This window comes from Brachyistius frenatus, unplaced genomic scaffold, assembly GCF_029030835.1.
Source record: "Brachyistius frenatus isolate BFR_SWC_R1_liver_20210118 unplaced genomic scaffold, ASM2903083v1 Contig_172, whole genome shotgun sequence".
Taxonomy (NCBI): domain Eukaryota; kingdom Metazoa; phylum Chordata; class Actinopteri; family Embiotocidae; genus Brachyistius; species Brachyistius frenatus.
Window position 1 is genome coordinate 44,133 of NW_027210771.1, and position 24,154 is coordinate 68,286.

General features: G+C 41.0%; 1 protein-coding gene across 1 annotated transcript in view; it reads left to right on the forward strand.

Annotated features, from left to right (window-relative positions):
- The window catches only part of slc27a6 (solute carrier family 27 member 6), a 29,600-nt gene extending 7,302 nt beyond the window's left edge, over positions 1 to 22,298 (forward strand). The window contains exons 4-10 of the mRNA XM_069717297.1: positions 5,697 to 5,821; positions 8,690 to 8,884; positions 12,576 to 12,666; positions 13,908 to 14,106; positions 15,718 to 15,815; positions 18,079 to 18,209; positions 21,910 to 22,298. Of these exons, the coding sequence (XP_069573398.1) occupies positions 5,697 to 5,821; positions 8,690 to 8,884; positions 12,576 to 12,666; positions 13,908 to 14,106; positions 15,718 to 15,815; positions 18,079 to 18,209; positions 21,910 to 22,086 (1,016 nt within the window). The 3' untranslated portion in view covers positions 22,087 to 22,298. The remainder of the gene's footprint in view (positions 1 to 5,696; positions 5,822 to 8,689; positions 8,885 to 12,575; positions 12,667 to 13,907; positions 14,107 to 15,717; positions 15,816 to 18,078; positions 18,210 to 21,909) is intronic.
- Positions 22,299 to 24,154: the final 1,856 nt, after the last annotated feature.

The window sequence follows — 24,154 nt, forward strand, 5'->3', positions numbered from 1 at the left end:
GTCCGACTGGTAGACCTGGACCGGGTCCGACCAGTAGATCTGAACCGGTTCCGACCGGTAGATCAGGTCTTTAGTCTGTGTTTGTTTACATGTTGATAAATCGTCTTCACCTTAATGAGATATTTTCAGTGAACTCGTGGATGAACAGACAACCATCTCTGGATTAATTTAATCTGGAATAAATGATTTTTATATGATTCATGAACAATTCTTCAGTAACATACGTGTTTCTGTAAATTCACATTGACCTTTGACCTTTGGATCAGTTCAGTTTGAGATCGAGTGAATATTTGTGTCATATTTGAATAAACGCCGTCAGTGTTCCTGAGATGTTTGAGTTCATAACAAACAGACTGATGATCTGATCACTTTGATCACTGTGAAATTATTTCAGAGATTTTGTGTTTTTCTTTTTTTTAATAGGAGATACCAACAAATTCATCCACAACTGCAAATGTCCATCATGAATCAGACGTTAGTGATGCTGATCCTCTCTGATCAGGAGTATTGATCGGTGGTTCCAGCTGGAATCAGATGAACTGTGGCTGTGAGCCTTCAGAAGATCTTCAGGGGTTCTTTTACAGTGGTGTGATGATTTTGGGGGCATGTCCTCGTTGCATGGATGTATCCTAGCAACATGGCTAGAGGTCTGTGATGGACACAGAGACTCTGTTGTGTATTCAGAGCGTCCAGTGACCTCGGTGTTACTGGCAAACTGAGTGAGGACCTTCAGTTCCACTCCAGCGAGCAGCTTAATGAGAGGCTTCACAGCAAAGACCGCACTCTGGAGGTTATTGTTGTTGTTGTTCTGTCATTGTTGTTGTTGTTGAGTCATCATTATTGTTGTTCAGTCATTATCGTTGCTGTTGAGTGGTCGTTATTGTTGTTGTTCAGTCATGATTGTTGTTAAGTAATCATTATTGTTGAGTCGTTGTTGTCAAGATGTCGTTGTTGTCAAGACGTCGTTGTTGTCGTCGAGTCCTTGTTGTTGTTGAGTCGTCGTTGTTGTATTTGTTGAGTCTTAGTCATTGCTGTTGTTGTCGAGTCATTGTTGTTGAGTCGTCTTTGTCGAGTTGTTGTTGTTGCTGTCGAGGCAAAGTTGTTGTTTTAGTCATTGTTGTTGTCGAGTCGTTGAGTGGTCATTCTTGTTGTTGTTCAGTCGTCGTTGTCGAGTCGCTGTTGTTGTTCAGTTGTTGTTGTAATATTATTTTGTTTGTTGTTACAAACAAATGAAAACGCAGCCAATGGAGACATGCCTGTGCTGGAGATACAACACCAGCGCCGGAATGTTTCAGAGTTTCAGTGTTTCAGAGTTTGATCAGCTGTTTGAACAGAAGGTAAACATGGAGCCGGACTTGAACCTCTGATAACACTGACACATGAACTTGTACCATCCAATAACATGAGGACACCCTGTTCCTGTTCCACATCAGTTTAGTAGGACAAAGGGGACGCTGCACTTTGTCCTCCAGTGCAGTTTGTCCCTCAGTGCAGTTTGTCCTTCAGTACAGTTTGTCCTCCAGTGCAGTTTGTCCCTCAGTGCAGTTTGTCCACTGGTGTTTTTAAGGACATCAGTGGGACACCATGTCCTGTTTACGATCTCTGTTTGTGTACAGTTCAGGTCCATTCCGATGTTCACGCTTCAAGTAAAATGTTTTATCAAATTTGAAGAAAATACCTCGACGTGTTCCTGCAATAACACAGTAACGAAAGTGGGACAGACGTGTAGGAGGATCCGTTTAATCTCGAGTCTGGGTGAACGTTTGTGTTGCGTTTGAAGAGATTCCCGCCAGGTGTTGCTGAGATATTAATTTATAATAACGGGATTGATACAAACACACAAACACAAACACAACTCCTCCAGATACACAAATCATCCTTCAGTTTGTGGTGCAACAGCAAAGACGAGCTGCTCCAGCTGGATACCAGGTCCATATTCTCAGTCTGCATCCTCCACGTGTCACATCCCTGAGAATCATTCATTTATTCTACTTTAATAAATATTCCTCAGTAAGAAAAGACCTTTTTAACATTTCATTCTTTGGTGGTGGTTGTTTGGTTGTTGTCCTCTGTAGTATGTCATGATTAAGTCAGCAGGTGAGGTGTGCATCACCTCGTGAAGTCCCAGCTCCTCCCCAGACACCTGCAGGTCAGGTGTGACACTTTATCATGAATATAGGTGTGTTACATTTGCTCACCTGTGGTCGAAACATTTCCTTCAGTGATGTCCACAGAGAATAATTATTAGTATTATTTTTATTGTTATAATAATAATAATAATCCTAATCTGTCATGCTGAATGAAGCAGTTTAAAGGTTAACACAGAGACATCAGCTCAAGTATTTATTACATTATTACAGGAAGAGTCTCAATATATTTATATATTGTATTTAAACTTATGAACATCAACACAAAAGACTGTTTGTGGTTCCATTGTGTCGTCTGATGTAGTGAACGCACACAGTTAACTCTTCTACTGTAGCTTTACTCAGTTTTCTGCATGAATATTTGATTATTTTTACAGATTTATTATATTTAACTGACATAAATGCATGAAATCACAACAAATAAAAGTAGCACAAATGGTGTTCAAATGTAAAAATGTGAAAGAGATTTTGTCCAAAACTTAAAACTACTTCATAAAGTGTTATTAATTCAGAACAATTATTTAAATGGTTATGAAGCATTGGATGCAAGTCTGATAACCAGGTTACTGTAACTCTGGTAACCAGCTGACTGTAACTCTGATAACCAGGTTACTGTAACTCTAACAACCAGCTGACTAACTCCGATAACCAGGTTACTGTAACTCTGATAACCAGCTGACTGTAACTCTGATAACCAGCTGACTGTAACTCTAATAACCAGGTTACTGTAACTCTGGTAACCAGGTCACTGTAAATATGATAACCAGGTTACTGTAACTCCGATAACCAGCTGACTGCAACTCTGATAACCAGGTTACTGTAACTCTGATAACCAGCTGACTGTAACTATGATAACCAGGTGTTAGAAAAATGACTCAGAGGCTAGATTCAAAATCAAACATATCGGACATTTATTCTTGCAAGAAGGAGCAAATACATGTTCACTCAAAGAAAGGTGTCCAGCATTGCTCAACGTCTCTCCTCCGTAGGTCAGCTTTTACACAGTGTGACAAACAGTTGACAGTCACCCCCATTCCCTCTGTATCTGATTGCGTAGATAATACTGAGTTTGGTTGTAGGTCACAAGATAAGGACACAGAGATGTCGTAAATTAGACGTCGTAAATGTGACAATAGAAACATTCTTGATCAACAGGCAGATAAGTACATCTTTTTTTTTTTTTTTTTCCATCACAAGGTCACAGTCAGCTGACTCCTTCAGTGTCAGGAAGAGGAGAACCTGTTGACTTCATCAGAGTGAAGGAGGAGACATCTGCCTTCAGAAAGTAGAGTAAATTCATAAATACTCCTGAACTGTCTGTCAACACACACACAGTTGGACATCCAGTAAACACAGATAACAGTTCTCAGGTGGCTTCAGTTCATGTAAACATGTTCTGCAATCAGTCATGTGACCTGCTGGTTCTGAATGTTCTGCTGGTTCTCAATGTTCTGCTGGTTCTGAATAACCCGGTGACTTGAGTTCATTGAAATGCTGTGATTGACAACAACAACAACAGAGAAGAACTACTAAAGTCATGTATTGTTTTTATTGTTTTAAAACTGAGTCCTGAATTCATATTTGATTTGTTTACACTGAGCTGGTGTTAAATAGCTAGCAGCTAGCCTGTTAGCCTTCTAGTCTGTTAACCTACTAGCCTGCTAGCTGTGATGGTTGAAGTGGAGAGCTGATGGTTTGATTAAATAATGGTTTGAAGTCAGTTTCTCTCAGAGTGAATGAATCTTTATGTTTAACCCTCTGCTGTCCTGTCAGGGTTCAACTCTCCTACATGTACAGAGTAGATATAGCTATATACAGTGGGTACGGAAAGTATTCAGACCCCTTTAAATGTTTCACTCTTTGTTTCATTGCAGCCATTTGCTAAAATCAAAAAAGTTCATTTTATTTCTCATGAATGTACACTCAGCACCCCATCTTGACAGAAAAAAACAGAAATGTAGAAATTTGTGCAAATTTATTAAAAAAGAAAAACTGAAATATCACATGGTCATAAGTATTCAGACCCTTTGCTGTGACACTCATATTTAACTCACATGCTGTCCATTTCTTCTGATCCTCCTTGAGATGGTTCTACTCCTTCATTGGAGTCCAGCTGTGTTTAATTAAACTGATTGGACTTGATTAGGAAAGGCACACACCTGTCTATATAAGACCTTACAGCTCACAGTGCATGTCAGAGCAAATGAGAATCATGAGGTCGAAGGAACTGTCCAAGGAGCTCAGAGACAGAATTGTGGCAAGGCACAGATCTGGCCAAGGTTACAAAATAATTTCTGCAGCACTCAAGGTTCCTAAGAGCACAGTGGCCTCCATAATCCTTAAATGGAAGAAGTTTGGGATGACCAGAACTCTTCCTAGACCTGGCCGTCCAGCCAAACTGAGCAATCGTGGGAGAAGAGCCTTGGTGAGAGAGGTAAAGAAGAACCCAAAGATCACTGTGGCTGAGCTCCAGAGATGCAGTAGGGAGATGGGAGAACGTTCCACAAAGTCAACTATCACTGCAGCCCTCCACCAGTCGGGGCTTTATGGCAGAGTGGCCCGACGGAAGCCTCTCCTCAGTGCAAGACATATGAAAGCCCGCATAGAGTTTGACAAAAAACACACGAAGGACTCCCAGACTATGAGAAATAAGATTCTCTGGTCTGATGAGACCAAGATTGAACTTGTTGGCGTTAATTCTAAGCGGTATGTGTGGAGAAAACCAGGCACTGCTCATCACCTGCCCAATACAATCCCAACAGTGAAACATGGTGGTGGCAGCATCATGCTATGGGGGTGTTTTTCAGCTGCAGGGACAGGACGACCGGTTGCAATTGAAGAAAAGATGAATGCGGCCAAGTACAGAGATATCCTGGAAGAAAACCTCTTCCAGAGTGCTCTGGACCTCAGACTGGGCCAAAGGTTCACCTTCCAACAAGACAATGACCCGAAGCACACAGCTAAAATAACAAAGGAGTGGCTTCGGAACAACTCTGTGACCATTCTTGACTGGCCCAGCCAGAGCCCTGACCTAAACCCAATGGAGCATCTCTGGAGAGACCTGAAAATGGCTGTCCACCAACGTTCACCATCCAACCTGACGGAACTGGAGAGGATCTGCAAGGAAGAATGGCAGAGGATCCCCAAATCCAGGTGTGAAAAGCTTGTTGCATTGTTCCCAAGAAGACTCATGGCTGTACGAGCTCAAAAGGGTGCTTCTACTCAATACTGAGCAAAGGGTCTGAATACTTATGACCATGTGATATTTCAGTTTTTCTTTTTTAATAAATTTGCACAAATTTCTACATTTCTGTTTTTTTCTGTCAAGATGGGGTGCTGAGTGTACATTCATGAGAAATAAAATGGACTTTTTTGATTTTAGCAAATGGCTGCAATGAAACAAAGAGTGAAAAATGTAAAAGGGTCTGAATACTTTCCGTACCCACTGTATATATATAATGCTACTACTGTCTGTTGTGTCTCTATATTTAAATGTAACATGTACAGAGTAGATCCAGTGTCATATGTGTATTTGTTGTCCGTTCTCAGGGGCCACGTGTGTGTTGAAGAAGAAGTTTTCAGCCTCTCAGTTCTGGAACGACTGCAGGAAACATGAAGTGACTATTTTCCAGTACATTGGTGAACTGTGCCGATACCTCTGCAACCAGCCCAAGGTAACATCCAGAGGAGCGGTGATAACACACATATTATGGTCTGTTAACCATCTCTGAATGCAGGAAAACTGTTTATTTATGGAATATTGTGGTGTAAAATTTAAAAAAGAAATTATATCAAAAAACACACTTCTGAATACTTTATGATGTACTATGAAACTAGTGGAACTTTAGAAGTTTTTTTCATATTCTCAAAACACATTTTTAATTCAGAATAATTTAATTCTGTGATGGTCTAAGTATCTTTATATTTGTTATATTTCTTTATGTATCTTTATATTTTCTATATTTCTTTATACATCTTTATATGTTCTATATTTCTTTATACAGTGGAGGAAATAATTATTTGATCCCTTGCCGATTTTGTAAGTTTGCCCAGTGGCAAAGAAATGAACGGTCTATAATTGTAATGGTAGGTTTATTTTAACACTGAGAGACAGAATATCAAAAAGAAAATGCAGAAAATCACGTCATATAAAAGTTATAAATTTATTTGCATTTGATTGTGTGAAATAAGTATTTGATCTCCTACCAACCAGCAAGAATTCTGGCTTCCACAGACCGGTTAGATTCGTCCTCTCGCTTTAAGAAAGTACTCCAAATCTCAACTCGTCACCTGTATGAAAGACACCTGTCTCAACTCATTACCTGTATGAAAGACATGTCTCAACTCATTACCTGTATAAAAGACACCTGTCCACAGAATCAATCAATCAGATTCGAACCTCTCCACTATGGAGACCAAAGAGCTGTCTAAGGATGTCAGGGACGAGATTGTAGACCTGCACAAGGCTGGAATGGACTACAAGACCATCGGCAAGCAGATCGGTGAGGAGGAGACAACTGTTGGTGCGATTATTCAGAAATGGAAGAAACACAAAATGACCAATGCGCTTCAAGGTCCCTCTGCTTAAGAAGACACATGTACAAGCCCCGTCTAAAGTTTACCAATGAACACCTGAATGATTCAGAGAAGGTGATGTGGTCAGATGAGACCAAAATCGAGCTCTTTGGCATCAACTGGACTCGCTGTGTTTGGAGGAAGAGAAATGCTGACAATAACCCAGAGAACACCGTTCCCACCATCCAGCATGGCGGTAGAAACATTCTGCTTTGGGGGTGTTTCTCTGCTCAGGGGACAGGACGACTTCACCGCATCGAGGGGAGGACGGACGAGGCCACGTACCGGGACATCTTTGGTGACAACCTCCTTCCCTCAGCCAGGACACTGAAGATGGGCCGTGGACGGGTCTTCCAGCACGACAATGACCCCAAAACAGACGGCCAAAGCAACAAAGGAGTGGCTCAAGAAGAAGCACATTAAGGTCACGGAGTGGCCGAGCCAGTCTCCGGACCTTAATCCCATAGAAAATCTGTAGAGGGACCCGAAGCTTCCAGTTGCTAAGCGACAGCCTGGAAACCTGAAGGATTTGGAGGATCTGCAAAGAGGAGTCGACCAAAATCCCTCCCGAGATGTTCAAACCTGGAGACCAGCTACAAGAAACGTCTGAGTCATGTTTTGCTACGGGATCAAATGTGATTTTCTGGATTTTTTGTTTTGTTTTTATATATTCTGTCCCTCACTGTTAAAATAAACCTACCATTACAATTACAGACCGTTCATTTCTTTGTCAGTGGGCAAACTTACAGGATCAACAAGGGATCAAATTATTATTTCCTCCACTGTATATCTTTATATTTTCCATATTTCATTATATATCTTTTTACTTTCTATATTTCTTTCTATATCTTTATATTTTCTTCTCTTTTATTCCATTGTGCTTCTTTTATTTTCTTCCATGACTTGTCATGTTTTTACTCAGATCCAACATGTTATCCTCACCAGGCTGGAAACATCATCAACATACAGTACACGTACTTTGTAACTTTAACACGTGAACTGTCTGCAGATATTTTTCTTCATGTTCTCTGAATCATTGAAGGAACACCAGGATTGTGGACAGACAGCAGGTCTTTGTGTCCTCTGTCCTCTGATGGTGGACAGACAGCAGGTGTGTGTGTGGACTCAGAGGCGTGTAGACACAGACAGTGTGTCTCTGCTGAAGACTGCTGCTCTTTGTCTCCTCGGTCATGTGACTGTGTGGGTGGAGGACGTCCCCACTGACCGGACATTCACACTGAATGTGTGCACACAACTGTGAAGAGAAGCTGTAATTATGTACAGATATCAAAGACCACCGAGGACCCCACCGAGGACCCCACAGAGGACACAGTTTGTCTCTGTAGGGCTCAGATTTTTGGACAAATATTAAAATAATATCCATATTTCCACCCTTAGTCTGAGACGCTGTGGTAGAAATGATAACTGGTGCTTTTAAAAGATATTTACACAGCAGGTTTGTGAGAAATAATCATTAATGAACTCTTTTACATCCAGTCTGTGTTTAAAACCAGGAACATTGTTCAGGATAATAATGTCAAATATTAGACGAGTCTGATATGTTTATCAATGTTCTGCTTGCTGTATGTTCGTGGTTTTTACCAGGTCATGTTCTTTGTGAGCTGTTAGGACCTTTTTGCGCTGTTTTCTACTGTTTAGGGCTTCATGCGTCTCTGCAGTCACAGAAAGGACGGAAAAAGTCCTCCATCAACAACAGGCCGTCTGCTGCTGGACACAAGAATCAGTGTGTTAAACAGAGGACACAAAAACATGTTGATTTCTGGGTTTAATAGTCCTGAAATAAATACACATACTTTCAGAGTGTGAATGTTTGTTATAAGGAGGCTTACGTTGTGACAGAATCCCCAGATCACCATCAAACACACACACACACACTACAGACACACACACTACACACACACACACGCACGCTGTCCTGATGTCCTCTCATGTCATCCGTCCCTCAGACCGACCTGGATAAGGTCCACGCCGTGCGGATGGCAGTGGGCAACGGGCTACGGCCGGACGTGTGGTGGGAATTCCAGAGTCGCTTCGGGAATGTGAAGATGTGTGAAGTGTACGGATCCACAGAGGGAAACCTGTGTATCATGAACCACGTCGGAAAGATCGGAGCTGTGGGCCGCTCCAACTTCCTCTACAAGGTCAGTGTTCACGTGCTGTGGAGTGGTGGGAAGAGCTTCATACAGGTGTTCACGTGCTGTGGAGCAGTGGGAGGAGCTTCAGACAGGTGGTCATCATTAGTAACAGGAAGGACAGAAACACACGCTAATTAAATGTCAACCTCCATGTTATACCTCCATGTTTAACCACCATGTTTAACCTCCGTGTTTAACCGCCATGTTTAACCTCCGTGTTTAACCTCCGTGTTTAACCGCCGTGTTTAACATCCATGTTTAACCGCCATGTTTAACCTCCGTGTTTAACCTCCGTATTTAACCTCCATGTTTAACCACCATGTTTAACCTCTGTGTTTAACCTCCGTGTTTAACCTCCGTATTTAACCTCCATGTTTAACCTCCATGTTTAACCTCTGTGTTTCTACGTTAGCCTGAATAGTTGACCAGTTCTGCAGAGAGCTTTCACATACTGTGATTTGAAAGTGAGAGTCTGCAGATCTACCGGTGAATACCACAAACATGGAGTAAACTGGTCATGTTATCATGGAGTAAACTTGTTGTGTTATCATGGAGTAAACTAGTCGTGTTATCATAGAGTAAACTAGTCGTATTATCATGGAGTAGACTAGTTGTGTTATCATGTTATCTTGGAGTAAGCTAGTTGTGTTATCATGGAGTAAACTTGTCGTGTTATCATGGAGTAAACTAATGGTGTTATCATGGAGTAAACTAATGGTGTTATCATGGAGTAAACTAGTCATATTATCATGGAGTAAACTAGTCATGTTATCATGGAGTAAACTAGTTGTGTTCATGGAGTAAACTAATGTTATCTTGGAGTAAACTAGTCATGTTATCATGGAGTAAACTAGTTGTGTTTTCATGTTATCTTGGAGTAAACTAGTCGTGTTATCATGGAGTAAACTAGTCGTATTATCATGGAGTAAACTAGTCATGTTATCATGGAGTAAACTAGTTGTGTTATCATGTTATCATAGAGTAAACTAGTCATGTTATCATGGAGTAAACTAGTCGTGTTATCATGGAGTAAACTAGTTGTGTTATCATGTTATCTTGGAGTAAGCTAGTTGTGTTATCATGGAGTAAACTAGTCACATTATCATGGAGTAAACTAATTGTGTTATCATGGAGTAAACTAGTCGCGTTATCATGGAGTAAACTAATGGTGTTATCATGGAGTAAACTAGTCGCGTTATCTTGGAGTAAACTAGTCGTGTTATCATGGCGTAAACTAGTTGTGTTATCATGTTATCTTGGAGTAAACTAGTCGTGTTATCATGGAGTAAACTAGTCGCGTTATCATGGAGTAAACTAATGGTGTTATCATGGAGTAAACTAGTCGTGTTATCATGGAGTAAACTAATCGTGTTATCATGGAGTAAACTTGTCGTGTTATCATGGAGTAAACTAATGGTGTTATCATGGAGTAAACTAGTCGTATTATCATGGAGTAAACTAGTCATGTTATCATGGAGTAAACTAGTTGTGTTATCATGTTATCTTGGAGTAAACTAGTCGTGTTATCATGGAGTAAACTAATGGTGTTATGGAGTAAACTAGTCGTGTTATCATGTTATCATAGAGTAAACTAGTCACATTATCATGGAGTAAACTAATCGTGTTATCATGGAGTAAACTAGTCGTGTTATCATGGAGTAAACTAATGGTGTTATCATGGAGTAAACTAGTTGTGTTATCATGTTATCTTGGAGTAAACTAGTCGCGTTATCATGGAGTAAACTAGTCATGTTATCATAGAGTAAACTAGTCGTGTTATCATGGAGTAAACTAGTCATGTTATCATGGAGTAAACTAGTGTTTCTTTCACTTTCATGGTAATATCATAATTAATTTCCTGTGTCTCTCAGTAAACAGTAAACTAGTCACTTCTCTTTAAGTTTCTGTCCTTCCTCAGTCTTTCCTACACTTTGTTCTGTCGTCCTTCCTCCAGCCTCCTCTTCTGCCGTGCCCTCCTCCTCCACATGCTGCAGGTTTAATCCTGCTGCAGTCACTTACACCACATACTGTCACATACTAAGTATTCATGACTGATACACACTCCCACTGTTTTATATCCTGATATGTGTCTATGTTTCAGCAGGATTTTCAGGCAGCCTTCAGTGCACTATAAATATACAACAGGGATGATGGCAGACTGTACATCCACAACTCACAGCAGCATGTACCAGCTCAGTTTGTGTACAAATACAAGTGTACACGAGGTGGATTGATTTGTTTTAGAGCTGCTCAATAGACGTTCACTTCTGCAGCAGTGATGAAGCTCATCTCTAATCTGTGAGAGGCAGCGGGCAAGAAAGAAGCGCACATAGGTAACTGCCTGCAGGGGGTTGGGAGGGACGGTATGGGGGGTGGGTACACGAATAAGGTGGGGGAAATGGGGTCAGCTGCCAGGACATATGTCAGATTATGTTCTACCCAGGAAACAGCACGTGGCCACACGGGGTGAAACAATATGTAAGTAAATACAATGGAGCCCCATATAATAGGTAACACAATAATAACAAGAATAATATCCATCCATCCATTATCTATACCCCACTTTATCCTCACACAATAATCAAATTAATAATAATATTAATAATAATGAGTTGTAATACAACAGTTATAAATCATCTGCTCTTTATAAGATTAATATAACTTATCTCTTTAAATTGACAGAATACAAAACAATACAAAGGTCTAAAAGTTTAATTTTATTTAATATAAAACACTGTTTATTATTTGTCCACTTGGAGATCAATTATAATACAATTATGATCATTTGTATATCTGTTACATAACACAAGATAAACATCTTTGAATGTAATTTAACACAGTCTAGTATAAATTGTTACAACATAATAATACCTTACAGAATAAACTGCAAGGTATTATTATCAAAGACGCCTCCTGTTTGAAAGTGTTTCAGGACATTAAATTGTAACTGAAAGGTGATCAGAGACTGTTTTGTAACGTCTGACTGAAACAAGAGTTTTAAAGCGAGTCAGTCAGATTCATTCTGTTCAGTGTGAAGGATGAACTGTGAGCGGCTCCCCTGTGGCAGCTACAGGTATTACCCTCACTACATTCAGGTTCTTAGACAGTCTGAAGAATAAACTCGAGCTGTTGTAGGTATTAGCCTCACTAATGCCTAAACTACTGTTATGAAGAGGAGTTACAGAAGAGTGGCTTTATGTCTAATCCCTGACCTCAGCTATTCTTAGCTCTGTCTGCCTGCCGGCCCACTGACTTGTTCTATTTCAGGTAACGGGATTGTTAGTTCTGTAACATGCAGCTAAAACCTATTTTTAGATGGTTACCTGAAGAAAAGCTGTGAATTATTTCATTTAGCTGTTTTTGTGTTAATGCAGCAGACTGTCAGTGAACCAGTTAAACCACAGCAGATTACATTTTATAATGTTTATAATAATATGATGTGTAACAGCACCTGCAGTGGAGAGGGAGGAGCTACTGAGATCCAGGAAGAACAACAATACAATATAGAAAATACTCTTTTGAAATAAAACTGAGCATAAACAGATCAGCTTTTTTTCTTTCATGATATTTGTTTCCTTGCTGTGAACATCTGATGTTAAACCTGAAGTTGGTCTGTGGCTCATCGGTCCACTCATTAGTAGCTCACTGTATTTTGATATAAATATTCTAATAACATGCTTTCTAACTTTTTGTGTAGCTTGTGTTTAAGTATGACCTGGTGAAGTATGACATGGTGAAAGATGAGCCGGTGAAGGATCAGTACGGTTTCTGTCAGCGTGTGAAAACAGGTGAGGTGGTAACTCTTTTATAACTTCACCTGTGTTCATCTGAGACGTATGTTGATGTGTGTCCCGTGTTTGTTGTCGGTTGAGACGTGTGTTGATTGTGTCCTGTTGTCGTCGTCAGGTGAGACGTGTGTTGATTGTGTCCTGTTGTTGTTGTCAGGTGAGACGTGTGTTGATTGTTTCCCGTTGTTGTTGTCAAGTGAGACGTGTTTGTTGATTGTGTCCCGTTGTTGTTGTCAGGTGAGACGTGTGTTGCTTGTTTCCCATTGTTGTTGTCAGGTGAGACGTGTGTTGATTGTTTCCCGTTGTTGTTGTCAGGTGAGACGTGTTTGTTGATTGTGTCCCATTGTTGTTGTCAGGTGAGATGTGTGTTGATTGTTTCCCGTTGTTGTTGTCAGGTGAGACGTGTTTGTTGATTGTGTCCCGTTGTTGTTGTCAGGTGAGATGTGTGTTGATTGTGTCCCGTTGTTGTTGTCAGGTGAGACGTGTTTGTTGATTGTGTCCCGTTGTTGTTGTCAGGTGAGACGTGTTTATTGATTGTGTCCCGTGTGTTGATTGTGTCAGGTGTTGTCACGTGTTTGTTGATTGTTTTCCGTTGTTGTTGTCAGGTGAGACGTGTGTTGATTGTTTCCCGTTGTTGTTGTCAGGTGAGACGTGTGTTGATTGTTTCCTTTTGTTGTTGTCAGGTGAGATGTGTGTTGATTGTGTTCTGTTGTTGTTGTCAGGTGAGACGTGTTTGTTGATTGTGTCCCGTCGTTGTTGTCAGGTGAGACGTGTGTTGATTGTTTCCTTTTGTTGTTGTCAGGTGAGATGTGTGTTCATTGTGTCCCGTTGTTGTTGTCAGGTGAGACATTTTTGTTGATTGTGTCCAATTGTTGTTTTCAGGTGAGACGTGTGTTGATTGTTTCCGATTGTTGTTGTCAGGTGAGACGTGTTTGTTGATTGTGTCCCGTTGTTGTTGTCAGGTCAGACGTGTTTTGATTGTGTCCCGTTGTTGTTGTCAGGTCAGACGTGTTTTGATTGTGTCCTGTTGTTGTCATCAGGTGAGACGTGTTTGTTGATTGTGTCCCGTTGTTGTTGTCAGGTCAGACGTGTTTTGATTGTGTCCTGTTGTTGTCATCAGGTGAGACGTGTTTGTTGATTGTGTCCCGTTGTTGTTGTCAGGTCAGACGTGTTTTGATTGTGTCCTGTTGTTGTCATCAGGTGAGACGTGTTTGTTGATTGTGTCCTGTTGTTGTTGTCAGGTGAGACGGGGCTCTTACTCTCCAAGGTGAGCTCCATCACCCCGTTCTTTGGATACGCTGGAAGCAAGCAGCTGACGGAGAAGAAGGTTCTGAGGAACGTGTTTGTGAAGGGCGACGCCTACGTGAACACAGGCGACCTCATGGCTGAAGACCATCAGGGCTTCATCAGCTTCAGGGACCGAGTGGGGGACACCTTCAGGTACTGTGTGACGGTGGACAAACCAGAACCTGTGACCTGTGAGGATAACGCTTCATGTAATAAATGTAGTTTATTAGCTCAGTGAACTGGACCATGAACACCTCATCATTAGTAACTATAGTTAGCCAGACTCCAGTGGTGGACACAATCTGAACTGGAGGCTTCATAACATTCACAAACCAACGGCTGATGTCACTAATGGATGATGACCTCACTGATGGTTGATTACATCACTGATGGATGATAACATCACTGATGGTTGATGACCTCTGATGGTTGAGGACCTCACTTATGGTTGATAACCTCTCTAATGGTTGAGGACCTCACTGATGGTTGATAACCTCTCTAATGGTTGAGGACCTCACTGATGGTTGATGACCTTTCTGATGGTTGATGACCTCTGATGGTTGAGGACCTCACTTATGGTTGATAACCTCTCTAATGCTTGAGGACCTCACTTATGGTTGAGGAACTCACTTATGGTTGATGACCTCTCTGATGGTTGATGACATCACTGATGGTTGATGACATCACTGATGGTTGAGGACCTCACTGATGAATAATGACATCACTGATGGATGATGACCTCTGATGGTTGATGACATCACTGATGGTTGATGACCTCTCTGATGGTTGATGACATCACTGATGGTTGATGACCTCTCTGATGGTTGATGACATCACTGATGGTTGATGACCTCTCTGATGGTTGATGACATCACTGATGGTTGAGGACCTCACTGATGAATAATGACATCACTGATGGATGATGACCTCTGATGGTTGATGACCTCTCTGATGGTTGATGACATCACTGATGGTTGATGACCTCTCTGATGGTTGATGACATCACTGATGGTTGATGACATCACTGATGGTTGAGGACCTCACTGATGAATAATGACGTCACTGATGGATGATGACCTCTGATGGTTGATGACCTCTCTGATGGTTGATGACATCACTGATGGTTGATGGCTGGTAGAAACCATCGACTGATCCACAGACAGCTTGTAGAGATACAGAGAGGAGAGATGCTACACTAACAGAGAAACTGGTTACATAACACAGAACTATAAGGATACAGACAGTATGAAAATATGTCGATGTACCTTAAAGTTGATATACAGCCCAACCTGGGACACTCTAATAAGAAACAGAGAGAACATGTGAGACACGTTGACCTCCTCCAGGATGTTTTATGAAGACTCTCCTCATAATGTTTTAATGAATAATGGTGTGGTACAGTCTATGTCCTGGACAACATGATGTTTAATAGTGTGATACAGTCTATATCCTGGATAACATGATGTTTAATGGTGTGATACAGTCTATATCCTGGATAACATGATATTTAATGGTGTGATACAGTCTATATATCCTGGATAACATGATGTTTAATGGTGTGATACAGTCTATATCCTGGATAGCATGATGTTTAATGGTGTGATACAGTCTGTATCGTGGATAACATGATGTTCAATGGTGTGATACAGTCTATATCCTGGATAACATGATATTTAATGGTGTGATACAGTCTATATATCCTGGATAACATGTTTAATGGTGTGATACAGTATATCCTGGATAACAGGATGTTTCCTCTTGCAGGTGGAAAGGTGAGAATGTTGCGACAACAGAAGTGTCAGAGACTCTTGGACTGATGGACTTTATCCAGGAAGTCAACGTGTACGGAGTGGAAGTACCAGGTACCTGTCCTCATACTGTCCTCATACTGTCCTGATAGTGTCCTCATACTGTCCTCAGACTGTCCTCATACCATCCTCATATTGTCCTCATAGTGTCATCATATCTGTCCTCATACCTGTCCTCATAGATTCCTCATACTGTCCTCATACTGTCTTTATAGTGCTCTCATACTGTGCTCATATCTGTCCTCATACTGTCCTCAAAGTGTTCTCAAACTGTCCTCATATGGTTCTCATATCTGTCCTCATATCTGTCTTCATACTGTCCTCATACTGTCCTCATATCTGTCCTCGTAGTGTCCTCATATCTGTCCTCATATTGTCCTCATACCTGTCCTCATAGAGTCCTCATACTGTCCTCATACTGTCCTCAAAGTGTTCTCAAACTGTCCTCATATGGTCCTCATATCTGTCCTCATACTGTCTTCATAGTGTCCTCATACTGTTCTCATACTGTTCTCATACTGTCCTCATATCTGTCCTCATATCTGTCCTCATATCTGTCCTCATACCTGTCCTCATAGAGTCCTCATACTGTCCTCATACTGTCTTTATAGTGCTCTCATATTGTGCTCATATCTGTCCTCATACTGTCCTCAAAGTGTTCTCAAACTGTCCTCATATGGTCCTCATATCTGTCCTCATATCTGTCTTCATACTGTCCTCATAGTGTCCTCATACTGTTCTCATACTGTCCTCATATCTGTCCTCGTAGTGTCCTCATATCTGTCTTCACACTGTCCTCATATCTGTCCTCATATCAGTCGTCATAGTGTCCTCATACTGCCCTCATAATATCCTCATACTGTCCTCAGTGTTCTCAAACTGTCCTCATATCTGTCTTCATACTGTCCTCATAGTGTACTTATACTGTTCTCATACTGTCCTCATATCTGCCCGCATAGTGTCCTCATACTGTCCTCATATCTGTCCTCATAGTGTTCTCATACTGTCCTCATTCTGTCCTCATACTATTCTCATATCTGTCCTCATACTATCCTCATACTGTCCTCATATCTGTCCTCATACTGTCCTCATAGTGTCCTCATACTGTCCTCATACTGTCCTCATATCTGTCCTCATACTGTCCTCAAAGTGCCCTCATACTGTCCTCAAAGTGCCCTCATACTGTCTTCATATCTGTCCTCATATCTGTCCTTATACTGTCCTCATATCTGTCTTCATACTGTCCTCATATATGTCCTCATACTGTCCTCATATCGTCCTTATACTGTCCTCATACTGTTCTCATACCAGTACCAGTTCTGTATCATTTCGTTCAGAAACCCTCCCTCTACTTCTTCTGCAGATGTTCAGATTTTTGTGGTTAAAATTATATGTTGAGCCTGATTATTTCGATTTTTTTATATGATTATTTTGTATAAAGTGTGACAGAATTATTAGTGTGGATGTTTTTAAATAATGATAATGATGGTGGTGTTGCATCCCAGCCCGCTCCCTCCGCTCTGCTTCTACCAATCGGCTTGTTGCTCCTCACTGAGCTAAACACTCTACAAAATCACAACTGTTTGCTGTCCTGGCTCCTAAATGGTGGAATGAGCTCCCCAACGACATCAGGACAGCTGAAACTCTGTACATCTTCCCCCGCAAACTAAAAACACACCTCTTCCGACTTTACCTTGAACAGTAGAACTTTAGTAGCTTAACATGGAACTTACTGATAAAACTTTGTAGATTGGCTTCCTTGAAGAAATTGTATTTTCTTGATTCCTGTTGTTCTGGGTTTTGTACCCTCATGGTTGAAATGCACTTATTGTAAGTTGCTTTGGATAAAAGCATCAGCTAAATGAAATGTAATGTAATGTAATGTGATGATGGTGGTGATGATGGTGGTGGTGGTGATGATGGTGGTGGTGATGATGATGATGATGATGATGGTGGTGATGGTGGTGGTGGTGATGATGGTGGTGGTGGTGTGGGTGATTGAATAGTAGAACTTTAGTAGCGCTTAAAATGGCACTTACTGATGGCACTTTGTAGTTTGGCTTTCTTGAAGAAATTGTATTTTCTTGATTCCTGTTGTTCTGGTTTTGTACCCTCATGGTTGAAATGCACTTATTGTAAGTCGCTTTGGATAAAAGCGTCAGCTAAATGAAATGTAATGTCATGTAATGTAATGTAATGATGATGGTGATGATGATGGTGATGATGATGGTGGTGAAATTGATGATTGTGATAATGATGAAGACTCTGCAAGGAGTCTCTGCGTGGTAACAGAAGTGACTCTGAACCTGCTCCTCAGGAAATGAAGGCAGGGCAGGGATGGCCGCCATCATCCTGAGACCCGACCAGACGTTTGAAGGGAGGAAGCTGTTCGAGCTGGTGGAGAGAGACCTTCCCCCGTATGCTCGGCCACTCTTCGTACGGCTGCAGGTAACCAGAGACCCACTGAGTGCTCTTCTTCTACCACAGTGTGTACTCATCCTTTAAACTTCACCAACAGTGTTTCTGCTGCTTCATCAGGAACAGACCATGGAGTGTTGTTGAAGTGTTCAACCATGTAATTTAAAAAGCAGCTCCACTGATCTCATCATTTAGCTTCAGCCCTTTCATCAAGAGTCTCCTTTCGTCGTTGGCATCGTTACAATCACGTCATCAAATATCCAGTGATGTCAGAGATACTGAAACATGATCCATGTGTAACCCTCTGTTACCACCAAGTCCAGAGTGGTACCATGCTGGTGGGCGGGTGGGAGCCAGCTGTTCTTGGCCCTTATCTTGTTTTGGTCGGGCACTCCAAGGGCATGACGAAGGTCGGCGCTGGGAAGTCTGGATCCGATAAAGTTGAGATGAACCCCATCAGGTTGAAACAGTCCCCACAGCTCCAGAAAGAGTTAATATACCATCTCTGCATGTATTTAGGATCAGGATTCGACTGAAGGACTCACTTCCTGTCTTAAAAGTAGGAATTGGTCTAAAAATAAACACATCTTGAGATTGATGGTCACTCAGTGTTTTCAGTTTAAAATAAAGGCGTGGCTTGTCTGTGTTTAAAATGAAGGCAGGGCTTGTCTGTGTTTAAAATGAAGGCAGGGCCTGTCTGTGTTTCAAATGAAGGTGGGGCCTGTCTGTGTTTCAAATGAAGGTGGGGCCTGTCTGTGTTTCAAATGAAGGTGGGGCCTGTCTGTGTTTCAAATGAAGGTGGGGTCTGTCTGTGTTTCAAATGAAGTGTTTCAAATGGGGCCTGTCTGTGTTTCAAATGAAGGCAGGGCCTGTCTGTGTTTCAAATGAAGGTGGGGTCTGTCTGTGTTTCAAATGAAGGTGGGGCCTGTCTGTGTTTCAAATGAAGGCGGGGCCTGTCTGTGTTTCAAATGAAGGTGGGGTCTGTCTGTGTTTCAAATGAAGGTGGGGTCTGTCTGTGTTTCAAATGAAGGCGAGGCCTGTCTGTGTTTCAAATGAAGGTGGGGCCTGTCTGTGTTTCAAATGAAGGTGGGGTCTGTCTGTGTTTCAAATGAAGGCGGGGCCTGTCTGTGTTTCAAATGAAGGTGGGGCCTGTCTGTGTTTCAAATGAAGGCGGGGCCTGTCTGTGTTTCAAATGAAGGTGGGGTCTGTCTGTGTTTCAAATGAAGGCGAGGCCTGTCTGTGTTTCAAATGAAGGCGGGGCCTGTCTGTGTTTCAAATGAAGGTGGGGTCTGTCTGTGTTTCAAATGAAGGCGAGGCCTGTCTGTATTTCAAATGAAGGTGGGGTCTGTCTGTGTTTCAAATGAAGGTGGGGTCTGTCTGTGTTTCAAATGAAGGCGAGGCCTGTCTGTGTTTCAAATGAAGGCGGGGCCTGTCTGTGTTTCAAATGAAGGTGGGGTCTGTCTGTGTTTCAAATGAAGGCGGGGCCTGTCTGTGTTTCAAATGAAGGCGAGGCCTGTCTGTATTTCAAATGAAGGTGGGGTCTGTCTGTGTTTCAAATGAAGGTGGGGTCTGTCTGTGTTTCAAATGAAGGCGAGGCCTGTCTGTGTTTCAAATGAAGGCGAGGCCTGTCTGTATTTCAAATGAAGGTGGGGTCTGTCTGTGTTTCAAATGAAGGTGGGGTCTGTCTGTGTTTCAAATGAAGGTGGGGTCTGTCTGTGTTTCAAATGAAGGCGAGGCCTGTCTGTATTTCAAATGAAGGCGGGGCCTGTCTGTGTTTCAAATGAAGGTGGGGCCTGTCTGTGTTTCAAATGAAGGCGAGGCCTGTCTGTATTTCAAATGAAGGTGGGGTCTGTCTGTGTTTCAAATGAAGGTGGGGTCTGTCTGTGTTTCAAATGAAGGTGGGGCCTGTCTGTGTTTCAAATGAAGGTGGGGCCTGTCTGTGTTTCAAATGAAGGCGAGGCCTGTCTGTATTTCAAATGAAGGTGGGGTCTGTCTGTGTTTCAAATGAAGGTGGGGTCTGTCTGTGTTTCAAATGAAGGTGGGGTCTGTCTGTGTTTCAAATGAAGGCGAGGCCTGTCTGTATTTCAAATGAAGGCGGGGCCTGTCTGTGTTTCAAATGAAGGTGGGGTCTGTCTGTGTTTCAAATGAAGGTGGGGTCTGTCTGTGTTTCAAATGAAGGTGGGGTCTGTCTGTGTTTCAAATGAAGGTGGGGTCTGTCTGTGTTTCAAATGAAAGGTGGGGCCTGTCTGTGTTTCAAATGAAGGCGGGGCCTGTCTGTGTTTCAAATGAAGGTGGGGTCTGTCTGTGTTTCAAATGAAGGTGGGGTCTGTCTGTGTTTCAAATGAAGGCGGGGCCTGTCTGTGTTTCAAATGAAGGCGGGGTCTGTCTGTGTTTCAAATGAAGGCGGGGCCTGTCTGTGTTTCAAATGAAGGCGGGGCCTGTCTGTGTTTCAAATGAAGGCGGGGCCTGTCTGTGTTTCAAATGAAGGCGGGGCCTGTCTGTGTGCATTCTGCATGTTCTTCCTGTGACTCAGAGCTCCTCCTGTCCACATGTCCAAGTGTCTACAGAAAGACGGTGGTCTCTGCAGATCAGTGGATAAAAATCCACTAAACTTTAACCTGACCTTTGACCCACATGAAGACCCTACATGTTGGTGAACTTCTCCTTTAACACAGTGTGTGATGATTAGTCAGCAGGCAGCATCAGAGACATCCTGTTGTTTTCTAAGACTCCTGACTGCCAATCAAACAACAGGTCTCTGAGAGTGACAGGAGGAGACGGGGATACAAGATGTCTAAAATAAAAAACTATAAAAAAAAATGTAAAAAACACTATAAAATACTACAAAATAACATACTATGAAATAGAATACTATAAAATAAAATAACAAAGTAACATACTATAAAATAAAATACAATAAGATAAAATACTATAAAATAGAATACTATAAGATAACATACTTTATAACATACTACAAAATACTATAAAATATAATACTATAAGATAACATACTTTATAACATACTATAAAATATAATACTATAAAATAACATACTAAAAAATAAAATATAATACTATAAGATAACATACTGAAGTGAAACTTTAAACAGCTGATTTTAAAAACAACCTTCAAGTGTGAAGCTACAATAGTATTGTAGCTGAAACAATCAAGATAAGCATCAACAGAAACCTTTTGTAGAAAAGGAGAATTTAAAGAGGGTGTTTGTACAAAAGATTTATAGATTAAATATTATCCAATATTGTAAACAGGTTAAATATTATCAGCTGTTGCTCCTTGTGCTCTGATAGGATCAGAGATGAGGTGCATGTATGAAAGAGACAGACTCACTTCAGGACCTGTGTTTGGTCAGCAGGTGTATTCCTCCATCCAGTGGCCACTTGGTGTCAGTGCACTGATCCCTGAAACAATGATTATGATTTACAGCTGTATTAATATATATACAGAACTGTTTGAAGGTTTTACTTATCAAGAGTAAAATAAGAATACATGTTATTAGTGATATTGTTGCTTTTTAATGTTTGTTAAACTCATCAGAGCTGTTAGTGATCAATATGTAGTTCATTTAAATTGTCAATGATTCAGATCTGTTGAGTAGTAGTGTGTTGGTAAACCTAAAGTATCACATTAAGACATTAATCAGTGAAATGTTTTAGTTTGATTTATTTGCTGATTCTCTGAACTAACAGCCTCTATCTGTCGTTCCCTTCAGGAGGTGATGGAGATGACAAGCACCTTGAAGCAGCAGAAGTTCCAGCTGGTACAGAGCGGCTTCAACCCCTCCACCATCTCAGATCTTCTGTACGTGTTGGACGGCCAGCAGAGGAGCTACGTTCCTCTGACTTATCCGATCTACCGGAGCATCATCGACGGACAGCGCAAACTGTAGAACTCACCATGTAGGAGTACGACGACATGTCTGGAGACACGGAGACATGAGCTCATACCTTAATGGGGACCAGGCTGCAGTCAGTCGATGGGTCACCTCAGTGCGAATGAAGAGCTGCTGATTGGTCGGATCACGACCGGCTGACTGGAGACACAGGAACAGGGATGTCTGATTTATTTTTGTTAAATAAAAATTCTAATAAATAATTTTAACCTGAATTTATCACTTAGAAGCAATCCTTTCAATTAACCTGATTTCAGACATTATTATTATTGTCATTATTATTATTATTAATATTAATATTATTATCTATTCCCTCTTAAAGCCCTCTTAAAGGAAACTTAGATTTTTTTTGTTCAGGTGCAAGCTGAAGAGATCATCAAATATTTGGTACATATATATGTATATATATACAGTATATATATATATATATATACAGTATATATATATATATATATATATATATATATATATATATGTATATATATATATATATATATACACATGTGTATATATTAGGAATATTTATTTGATTATGTGCACAGTTTACACGTTTGTTTGTTAAAACTAACCAATTAACAGAAATGAAAATTCATGATTTCACTTTAAATGTGGGATCCATTGAAGAATAACTGGATTATAATCAGACTATATATAAAGGTGGATGTTAAAGTGCAGTACCATTTAGGGCCAATAGGGGGGACTCCAATCCACTCCCATTGAACTTCTCTCCTGAAATACAAAGTCAGTAGATTCTTTCCACATCATGGTGTCATTAATTAGATTCCCTCCTTCTGATCAGTGCTCTGATGATCCTTCTGAATATACTTCCATAATTCATTCATTATTAGGTCTCAAAGTGACGCATGTTATAATAATAATAGTAATAACTTTATTTATATAGCACCTTTAAAAACAGAGTTTACAAAGTGCTCTACAGAGAAGCAAAGCATAGTCATACATAACGTCAATACCGGTAAACATTTAAGAAAACAGTGTTAAGTGCCGTGAAATAACCTATGTTGTGATTTGGCGCTATATAAATAAATTTGAATTGAATTGAATTGAGGCAAAAAAGACCATACCATAAAGGTAATGAATACAAGAAAACCAAACAAATAACCAAAATGAGCAAATGGAATAGAAAACAAACAAATAAATAAATGAATAAAATAAACAAACAAAAACAGGGGAACAAAAGAACTGCATAAAAGGACGACATCACTTAAAAGCAATTCTATAAAAATGGGTTTTAAGAAGTGATTTAAAAGATGTCAATGATTCTGCAAGCCTTATCTCCCAGGTAGGTCGTTCCAAAGTCGAGGGGCCCTAATGGAAAAAGCACGGTCACCCTTTGATTTAAGTCTCGACTTTGGAACGGCCAGAAGAGCCCCACCGGAGGATCTAAGGCTGCGAGTTGGCTCATACGGGGCTAACATTTCAATAATGTAGCTCGGGGCCAGACCGAGGCGGGCCTTAAAAGTGATCAACAAAATCTTAAAATCAATTCTAAAACCAATCAGGAGCCAGTGGAGAGAGGCCAGAGCTGGAGTAATGTGATGTCGTCTGTTAAAACCAGTAAGAAGCCGAGCTGCTGCATTCTGGACTAGTTGGAGGCGGGAGAGAGATTTTTGGTTTATGCTAGAAAGGAGGGAGTTGCAGTAGTCGTGTCGAGAGAAAGTGAGTGCATGAATTACTTTTTCCAGGTCAGAGTGTGACAGTATGGGTTTGATTCTGGAAATGGTTCTTAATTGAAGGAAGCAGGACTGGACAATTTTTTTGATCTGTGTTTCAAAGCTTAACTGAGAGTCAAACATTACCCCCAAGTTTCTGGCAACAGGTTTTAAATAAGCAGACAGAGGACCAAGTTGACTCTCAATGAGACTGGTGTTATTGTTTGGGGAATTGAACAATATGACTTCTGATTTTGAGTTGTTGAGCTGAAGAAAGTTTTGAACCATCAAAACATCGTTAATGTCAGAGAGACAATCTAAGACAGCATCCAGGCTCTTTGGGTCACCAGATCTCAGCGGAAGGTATATCTGTCATTTCTTGAACCATAAACCAG